The sequence below is a fragment of the Henckelia pumila genome, chromosome 3, assembly GCF_033568475.1.
Source record: "Henckelia pumila isolate YLH828 chromosome 3, ASM3356847v2, whole genome shotgun sequence".
Taxonomy (NCBI): domain Eukaryota; kingdom Viridiplantae; phylum Streptophyta; class Magnoliopsida; order Lamiales; family Gesneriaceae; genus Henckelia; species Henckelia pumila.
In genome coordinates, this window is record NC_133122.1 from 46,092,718 (window position 1) to 46,103,643 (window position 10,926).

The window sequence follows — 10,926 nt, forward strand, 5'->3', positions numbered from 1 at the left end:
TAGGCTACCCACGAGCTCAAAAACCTATACTACACACACACACGCATATATATGTATATATATATATATATATATAAAATTTACAACTAACAATTTATTAAAGAAGCTCTTGTGAACGTGAATCAACAATTTTCAAAGAAAAATGTTATATTTAAAATGAAGATGTAACACACGTACGGATGAGGCTACATGTTAATTTTGAAATTAAAAAACTATTTCAATCAAGATCATACACATGATTACACATTATTTTTGAAATTATAAAATTATGTTAACAAAGTGCTTTTCATTCGTATATTTAAAATAATTTTATAATTTAAAATATAATATATAATAGAATTAATAACCTTCATTGTACATCTACTAATATAAAACGATAACTAATAGCGAAAAAGCTATCAAGTGCACAAACTAATTTCTCATCAGGAGTAGTTCCTTAAATCAGCCAACATGTACGTACACACACAAAAACACTTGCAATTTTATTACAAACGCCAATTACATATATATCGGTACAAGACATATTTTATTCCCCCAAATTAAACACAATTGCAATATCCACACACAGTACACACATTTTACGTACACAACTCGATCCTTTGATCAGAGGATATATATGATCACTTAATTATTCCTTCTCAATGAGATGACCATAGTATAGTATGACGATTTCTGCTGCTTCAACAAATGCTCAGCCGCTAATTTCTTCGCATATCTCTCAAACACAACATCACAATTTATACAACTACCGAAATGACTCGCCAGCATCGGCTCCGTTACGGCCCGAACGCAGTTTGCCACGAGGTTTGCACTTTGTTTTTCGTCGAAAAAGCTGGGATCGTGGGTCGAGTTCCTGTGCGCATCCCACCTCACCCGGAAAACGTCCTTCTTCCACAATTCGAAGGACCCTTCATTCATGATTATCGCCTCAACTTCTCGTTGGCATGGTGTGTACATTGGCACGTTAAACGAATACAAATCATCTTTCTTGATTATGCCCTAGTACGTATATAGTAAATCAAATTAACGAATTGCTATTTTCATATTAATAATGAAGGCATAAAATTTGAAATATACCTCGACCACCATTTCATGAAGTGTTTGTGCAAGAATTGTGAAATAAGCATTATCATCTATGGAAGAGGGATCTTCAACGGTTCTGCCTACAAACGATAACACCATGCGCCCACCGGAGACCATCTCTTCACCTCTCAAGCTTAGAAATTTGGAGAAATCTCTTTGGTATTGCTTCCCATATGCTTCGAATACCTCCCGAGGACTCGTCGTCGCCATGAATATATTTTCTTTGTTTTGTTTACCTAGTCCTTCGGGGACCTGCAGTGTTGGTGTGCAGCAGCTAGCAGTTGATTTTATTTCTTTTTTTAATTTTTTAATAGTACGTACGTATATATATGTTTTCATCAAGAAATATTTTGTGCCACAAAAAATTTAATTTAGATGATGAAAAATCAAAGTACAAAATTAAACATGCATGCATGCCTGAGAGAGCCAGTGAACGCTATATGAAGAATAAGCAAAGTGAAGAGTCTTGTTCGGAAATAATCTGTGGTAGAAAGACCCCGGCAGACCATATATGCAACATCCTGATCTTTCAATAACCTTTTCATCGTACCTACTTTGCACCCATTTGAACAAACTGTTGAAGTCGTTACCTGTCGCGTCGGGATAAATAAACAATATTATTTAGCTAGCTAGCTACTGGATCAATAATTATTGTTGGAATTAAAATACTGATCATGATTTCTTCAATAATAAAAATTAAATGAAACCTGGAAGATCATTGAGAAAAATCCAAATTTCTTGAAATCTAGCTCTCAAATCCTGGAAAGTTTGCATGATATGGGATACCACCAGAAGAGTGTTGGGGCCGGAAGCACAACCCAAATCCACCATCTTGAAACACCGCTCGGCAAGAAAATATTCTTCGTTTTCAATCATATCTTTTAATGTTTCATCCAAAATAAATCGTGTTTTTGATACCACCACTCTCTGCACATACAATATTATAATTCATAATCAAAATACGACATAAATTAATATAGATATAATCTACGAATACATGCACACACACACATATATATATATATTATAGAGTTAAATAAAAAGAATTGCCTGAAGGCCAGAGTTGTTGGCATAGCTAGTTCTATCATCTCCTGCATTCATTCCAACAAGTTTCTTGAATTCCATCGTCTCACTCATGAGAGACTTATTGTTATAATTGTTATATATATTGGAAACAAATATATAAACATGCATGCAGATTGGAGGTGTATATATACAGATAAAGAGTGAAGCCACAACCTCTAGCTGTAACAGTAAAAAATTATGTGGAGATCAATAATTGGGGTTTTTCGACTACCCCTCTGCAGATGTGGGGCCCACATGTAAATTGGCCAATCATGGCCATGGAATTGCAGAGAGGGTATTACCCCTCTGTATAGGGTACTCGAAGCACCCAATTGATTGAGACTTTAACACATGATCAGATTTGATAAATAGGGTACTTAGAATACTGTGATTTCATATTTATCTTTTGTAAAATCTAATTTTTATATTTAATTGAAATATTTTAATGTTAAAAAAAAGTGTTTTGTTTTTGGCGTATTGGTCCCACATGCGGCATCTCGAGATAGAAAATATGAAAATTTAAGAATGAAATAGACACCAAGATTTACGTGAAAAACCCCCGAAAATTATTAGGGTAAAAACCACGGGAAAGATGAAAAGATTCCGTTATAAAATTTGGAGAATTATAACCTCTCTCTGTGTTTCCAAAAAAACATCCACTCTCTTAATACATGAGAAAACCTATCGCACAAATATTATAGAAATACACTCAAATGTATTGAATATTTTAAACTGATCAGGAAAAGAACTGAAGATAGGATGATTTCTTATGATAGAGGGGATAGAGTTCCCCTCTGCTCGTAAAGATGAGAATGAAAATTCTCAATTTAATTTTCCTTCAATCTTTAGTGTACATTTGGCTTCAACGTGTTCCATTTCAATCTTGTAATGTGTGTCATAATTGATTTTTCAAAGGTCATCTACCATTGATCAATTCTTTCAACATGTGTTGCCATCTTTTATGGCCAATTCTGCAGACATGGCCCAAAACTTTATTAAACTATGAAACAATGCGGTATGGGTGATCAAGCATTGAAATTTTTTGGTACTCAACCCTTATTCTTATTTTAATTAGGAAATATAATTTAAACTCATATAGTTTTACATTTTTTGGTATATATTAAATTAAAATTCTTTCTTATAATAAGAAAAAACTGCAAATTTGGTCATGTATGTTTGTCACTTTGCGATTTTGGTCCTCTATGTTATCATATTTCAGTTTTAGTCCTGTATGTTTTGATTTTTGACAATTTCGGTCCTTTTTATTCGAAAATGCTTACGTGGCACTATACACGTCACCTTCACATCAGCACTGAATTGGTGTCACGTCAGCGTCACATCAGAAAAAGGACTAAAATTGCCAAAAAAAAATAAAGATAGCGGACTAAAACTGAAATCTAAAATTATAAAGAACTGAAATCGCAAAATAACAAACATATAGGACAAAAAAAGCAATTTTTCCTTCTTATAATAATCTTCCTATTAAGATGGAAGATTTCAGAAATACGAAAGTGTAAAATCTTGGTTTTAAAATATATTAATTTTAATATGCTACTAAAAAATATACACAACGATTTATCAGAAATTTTGAAAAAAGACTTTTAAAGTAGTAGTAGTAGTAATAATAATAATAATAATAATAATAATAATAATAATAATAATAATAATAATAACCTTCAAAAATAATAATAATAAGATAACCTTCAAAAATAATAATAATAATATTCTCAAAATAATAATAATAATAATAATAATAATATAATAATAATAATAATAAAAGTGAGACAGGGAGAGGTCGTCCCTCGTCAAGTGCCGTATCGTAATTAAACTTTCCCCTTTTTGTTTGGAAAGTAAAACGTTTTTTTCAATTAAAATTGAGAAAATGAGACTACCCCATTTCTAATTATATTTACTATATTGTCCTTTAGCACGCTACGATTAATTGTATATATTTATATTACTTTTTTTTTTTAGTGTGTTTAATAATTTTTGTATGAAAAATATGCATTGTTTTATTATTATATTATACTTATATATTAAATATGATTATTCAGATAGTTTGAATTTGAGATATATAATAAAGAGTAATTTGGGAAAAAAATCGAAAAAAAAATTCAGATAGATACGGAAATTACAACTACTAATAATAAAAATAATGATAATGATAATGATATTATCAATAATAATAATAATAATAATAATAATAATAATAATAATCTATATCTATATCTATATATATATATATAAAAGCAGAGTTTTTACTAAATATAGTAGTTTCCCGCCAAAACATACTTACTATAAATGAAAATTATGGATGAAATTTTGTTAAAACTATAGATATATGCTTACATATAGTTTTCATAAATGATATATATATATATATATATAATTTTTTTTAATTTCTTATGCCTATATATATGCAAAAATTTTCATTAATTATATTCACCTACCAAATATAAAATTAATACAGGAGAAAACCTATCGCATAAATATTATAGAAATACACTCAAATGTATTGAATATTTTAAACTGATCAGGAAAAGAACTGAAGATAGGATGATTTCTTATGATAGAGGGGATAGAGTTCCCCTCTGCTCGTAAAGATGAGAATGAAAATTCTCAATTTAATTTTCCTTCAATTTTTGGTGCACATTTGGCTTCAACATATTCCATTTCAATCTTGTAATGTGTGCCATAATTGATTTTTCAAAGGCCATCTACCATTGATCAATTCTTTCAACATGTGTTGCCATCTTTTATGGCCAATTCTGCAGACATGGCCGAAAACTTTATTAAACTATGAAACAATGCGGAATGGGTGATCAAGCATTGAAATTTTTTGGTACTCTACCCTTATTCTTATTTTAATTAGGAAATATAATTTAAACTCATATAGTTTTACATTTTTTGGTATATATTAAATTAAAATTCTTTCTTAAAATAAGGAAAAACTGCAAATTTGGTCATGTATGTTTGTCACTTTGCGATTTTGGTCCTCTATGTTATCATATTTCAGTTTTAGTCCTGTATGTTTTGATTTTTGGCAATTTCGGTCCTTTTTATTCGAAAATGCTTACGTGGCACTATACACGTCACCTCCACATCAGCACTGAATTAGTGTCACGTCAGCGTCACATCAAAAAAAGGACTAAAATTGCCAAAAAAAAATAAAGATAGCGGACTAAAACTGAAATTTGAAAATATAAAGAACTGAAATCGCAAAGTAACAAACATATAAGACCAAAAAAGCAATTTTTCCTTCTTATAATAATCTTCCTATTAAGATGGAAGATTTCAGAAATACAAAAGTGTAAAATCTTGGTTTTAAAATATTTTAATTTTAATATGCTACTAAAAAATATACACAACGATTTATCAGAAATTTTGAAAAAAGACTTTTAAAGTAGTAGTAGTAGTAGTAATAACCTTCAAAAATAATAATAATAATAATAACCTTCAAAAATAATAATAATAAGATAACCTTCAAAAATAATAATAATAATATTCTCAAAATAATAATAATAATAATAATAATAATAATAATAATAATAATAATAAAAGTGAGACAGGGAGAGGTCGTCCCTCGTCAAGTGCCGTATCGTAATTAAACTTTCCCCTTTTTGTTTGGAAAGTAAAACGTTTTTTTCAATTAAAATTGAGAAAATGAGATACCCAATTTCTAATTATATTTACTATATTGTCCTTTAGCACGCTACGATTAATTGTGTATATATATTACTTTTTTTTTAGTGTGTTTAATAATTTTTGAATGAAAAATATGCATTGTTTTATTATTATATTATACTTATATATTAAATATGATTATTCAGATAGTTTGAATTTGAGATATACAATAAAGAGTAATTTGGGAAAAAATCGAAAAAAAAATTCAGATAGATACGGAAATTACAACTACTAATAATAAAAATAATGATAATGATAATGATAATGATATTATCATTAATAATAATAATAATAATAATAATAATAATAATAATAATAATAATAATAATAATAATAATAATAATAATAATAATAATAATAATAATAATAATAATAATATGGCTTATATTTTCCCACATTGCTCCATTAAGAGTTCACATAAATTTATCTATAGTATTTTATTCGTCTCGATTATATAGTATTACTTTTTTTTTCTACACAAATTAAGAAAAAAATCATTGAAAAAACAAATTATATATATATTTTTTTATTTTATCCCTATTTAATGCACTCAAAAAATGGTTTCAAAATTTAAATGAGTGTAAAAAAAATATTACTAAATATGATGTATGTCTGTATATTTGAGACAAATAAAAAAACGTGGCAAATATAATCGAGACGGAGAGATTATTATATTATTAAGTGGGTATTTGGTCAAAATTATTAAAAATAGCTTATAAGGTCGTGTGGCTTTTGAAAAATCAATTATGGCACACATTACAAGATTGAAATGGAAAACTTTATTAAACTATGAAACAATGCGGTATGGGTGATCAAGCATTGAAATTTTGGTTCTCTACCCTTATTCTTATTTTAATTAGGAAATATAATTTAAACTCATATAGTTTTACATTTTTTGATTTATATTAAATTAAAATTCTTTCTTATAAGGAAAAACAGTAAATTTGGTCATGTATATTTGTCACTTTGCGATTTTGGTCCTCTATGCTATCATATTTCAGTTTTAGTCCTGTATATTTTGATTTTTGGCAATTTCGGTCCTTTTTATTCGAAAATGCTTACGTGGCATTGTACACGTCACCTCCACATCAGCACTGAATTGGTGTCACGTCTGCGCCACATCGGAAAAAGGACTAAAATTGCCAAAAAAAATAAAGATAGCGGACTAAAACTGAAATCTGAAAATATAAATGACTGAAATCGCAAAGTGACAAACATATAGGACCAAAAAATCAATTTTTCCTTCTTATAATAATCTTCCTATTAAGATGGAAGATTTCAGAAATACAAAAGTGTAAAATCTTGGTTTTAAAATATATTAATTTTAATATGCTACTAAAAAATATACAAAACGATTTATCAGAAATTTTGAAAAAAGACTTTTAAAGTAATAGTAGTAGTAATAATAATAATAATAATAATATAATAATAATAATAATAATAATAATAATAATAATAATAATAATAATAATAATAATAATAATAATAATAATAATAATAATAATAATAATAATAATAATAAAAAAAGTGAGACAGGGAGAGATCGTCCCTCGTCAAGTGCCGTTTGAATTTGAGATATATATATAATAAAGAGTAATTTGGGAAATAAATCGAAATAAAATTCAGATAGATACGGAAATTACAACTACTAATAATAATAATAATAATAATAATAATAATAATAATAATAATAATAATAATAATAATAATAATAATAATAATAATAATAATAATGGCTTATATTTTCCCATGTAGCTCCATTAAGAGTTCACAGAAATTTATCTATAGTATTCTCACTACAATAAATGTTACATTACGGGTCTCTAAATGTACGCAAAACACGTCGCTGATTATTTGGCGATGTGATTGCCTCGTTGGCAAATGTCCATTTTTTCTTTTGGCGACGGCATTAACGCATCGCGAACAGTGCCGGCTCCAGGGGGAGGCCACCTAGGCAGCTGCCTAGGGCCTCCTCTAAGGTAGGGCCTCAATTTTTTTAAAAAAAAAATTATATTATATATGTATGTTTTATTTTTTTCTATTCAAAATCTTTGATGATTATAGTTCATGGATCTTTAAATATTTTGTAAAAAATTTGAAAAGTTAATATTTTTGATTTTGGTAATTTGTTTTGTTTACGTAAAAAAAAATATTATAATATACAAAACTCTTTTTTCGTTAAATTTTTTCTTTCAAGAGTAAGGTTGTTCAAAGTGGGTAAATTATCGTAATCGTTTTTTTATAATGCATTGATGTTTTTACTTAATTTTTAACTATTTTATTTTTGAAATTTGATCTTCTGGATTTTAATTCCTTACATATTTTAGTATTTAAAATATAAATTGTACTTGTTTTGTTATATTTAAAAAAACTAAAAATCAAGTATTTATGTTTTCTTAGTTTAATGATTCTTACTATGTTTATGTTATAAATCTTTTTTAGTTTTAGTTTTAGTTTTTTTTTAAAAAAAATTCAATTCAATTGTTTATGTCATTATTTTTAGTCGTTAGAATTTGAAATTTTGACTATCGCATAAAATTAGTGTATTGATTCTTTTTTGTTGAAAATTTGACAGTAAATAAAATCAGTGATTAATCTTTTATTAACATCTAAAATACATTTTATATTGTGTTTATATTATATCTTATATCATCGATCCATATTTGTTATTATTTATTTATTTTTTTGTTTTTTTATTGTTAAATTTGCTTGTGAATCATGACGAGAAAAGTGACATTAGAATCTTGAAGTTCGACGAGAAAAAAAATGCAATAGATTTATTAAATTAAATATTTTTAGTCGCAAGAATTTTAAATTTTGATTATCACATAAAATTAGTGTATTGATTCTTTTTTGTTGAAAATTTGACAGTAAATAAAACCAGTAATTAATCTTTTATTAACATCTAAAAATTAAATATTATATTATTAGTTATTAAATTTTCATTAATTTTAAATTCAAACAACAAAAATAACTAAAAATATTAATAAAAATATATAAAATAATAAATTTAATAATAATATAAATATGAATTTATTTTATAATTAAAATATTAATAAATAATTTGACTATCAATTTTAATTTTAAATAAAAATTAGTAACAATTACAATAATACTGTTAAATAATTAATATATTAATAATTATTGATAATTAAAATATGGTGAATAGTAATTAAATTAATTATTTAATTATTTATATTATGAATACTATTTATTTATTATTATATTTATTATTACATTTTTACTTTTTTTCAATCTAAAAATAACTAAAATATTAATTAAAATATAGAAAATAATTAAATTTAATGATAATATAAATATGCATTTATGGGGAATTAGTAATAGTACTCTGAATATTAATTTTAAACTTAAATAAAGGTTGACACTGTTAAATAAATTGTATACTAATAATTATTAAAATATGATGAATATTAATTAAATTATTGTAAAATTAATAATATCATAAATTAAATTTAAATATTATTAAATTAATATTTAATATTAATTATTAAATCCTTCTGCTTTGATCATTCTGTAGAAAGAGGGGAATTTGATTTTAGTGGCTTAAAGGAAGGGTAAATTTGGAATAAAACTCACTATCTTTTTTACTGTACAGATTCAGATAGTAATACTTTGGTCCAAGTGAGGATAGATTTCACACGTTTTCATGATAGAGTGTAATTCTCAAACACCTAGATCCAATATATATATATATATATATATATATATATATATATAATACTAAAAATATAAATTGAATAATATATTTGAGACTGGTAAAAAAACAACATGATTACAAGAGAGACTATTTAATTTTTATAAGGAAAATGATATATGTACATATAAGGTTACACACAGTTAAAAACTTACACGTTACTTTTGAAATTACAAAATTATTTCAATTAAGATATCTTTTCATTAGTACATTTGAGATATTTTATAATTTTAAATCTAATGATAAGTGAATTTTATGCACTTAATTTATATATGATTTGACTTGACTTGACTTTTGTGATGTATCGAGTGGATTTTATGTGTATTAGTTGTTGTTTTTGTGAGATACAAGGATCGGAAGAAAAGTAGCGAGAAGAAGCAAAAAGACGAATTTTGGACAGCAAACTTCAGAAAATTACTGGGGCTGTTTGAGACATACAAATCCGATCTTCACCGTTCATAATAAAGGATGTTTTAAAGCTTTCTTTCTAAATTTCAGCTCAATCCGACGGTTCAATTGTGAGATATGAATTTTTTAAACTTGTCGCGCGCTGTAGAAATACACATACGCGTGAAACAAGTGCATTGTTGGATGAGAAGAGGTGCAGCTGCTGGAAAACAAGCGCATCTGCACTGGTTCTGGGCATGAATGAGAAGATTTTAAGCGCTTAAGCGTGAAAATAAGGGCATATGCGGCAAAATTCAGAAACATTACAAAGAAGAAGGCGCTTCTGCATCAAAATGTGCGCATCTGCGCAAAGAGGCAGAGATTTGAGAATGAAAAAAAAATGCTTCTGCACCTAATTTTGACGCATCTGCGCAATATGAGAAACATGAAGAAAGGCGCTTCTGCGCAATTTATCAAGCATATGCGCTACCGCATAAATTAGGAAAAAAGTCGGAGTTTGGAAATCTGAAAACACTCAATCCTTGGGCTTGACCTTGGGCTTTTCAAGCACATATAAAAAGGAGATTGAGAAGAACAGATTAAGGAGGAGCTGCACAACTCAGAAACAATACATCAGAGAAGATTTGAAGGGCTTGATCGTGAGAACTGTGAAGAAAAATCTGGGTACTTAACGTGAAGATAGAGTTTGAAGATCGATAGATCAGACACAACATCGAATATTCGGCTTTGCTTTATTTATCTTTTATTTATTTCTGATTTGATGTTTAATTTTCTGAACATGAATTATTTTTATCAGAATTTTATTATGAACTAAACTTTTAAGAGTCTAGAGGTGGATGGAACCTGGTGTAGACACTTTCATGAATTTGTGATTTTATTGAATTGAGTTCCTCTAGAATAATTGTGTTTCTAGAATTGAATGTCTTTTTAATTACCTGATCAATAATTGAATTATAATATTTATTTAAAAT

General features: G+C 26.9%; 1 protein-coding gene across 1 annotated transcript; it reads right to left on the bottom strand.

Annotated features, from left to right (window-relative positions):
* Positions 1–499: 499 nt before the first annotated feature.
* Positions 500–2,233, bottom strand: LOC140893386 (benzoate carboxyl methyltransferase-like). The gene is made up of 5 exons (XM_073302449.1): positions 2,134–2,233; positions 1,791–2,010; positions 1,501–1,673; positions 1,078–1,335; positions 500–999 (listed from the first exon to the last, which is right to left on the bottom strand). The coding sequence occupies exons 1-5, from the start codon at positions 2,218–2,220 to the stop codon at positions 625–627; spliced, it is 1,113 nt and encodes a 370-aa protein (XP_073158550.1). The 5' UTR covers positions 2,221–2,233; the 3' UTR covers positions 500–624.
* Positions 2,234–10,926: the final 8,693 nt, after the last annotated feature.

What these genes read in the sequence shown, in the direction of transcription:
- LOC140893386 (XM_073302449.1), bottom strand. Translation starts at nt 2,220, where the DNA reads ATGAGTGAGACGATGGAATTCAAGAAACTTGTTGGAATGAATGCAGGA. An exon ending in GCGTTCACTGGCTCTCTCAG is followed by an intron (nt 1,336 to 1,500) that starts GCATGCATGCAT and finishes CCAACACTGCAG; the next exon opens with GTCCCCGAAGGACTAGGTAA. An exon ending in TTCATGAAATGGTGGTCGAG is followed by an intron (nt 1,000 to 1,077) that starts GTATATTTCAAA and finishes TATACGTACTAG; the next exon opens with GGCATAATCAAGAAAGATGA.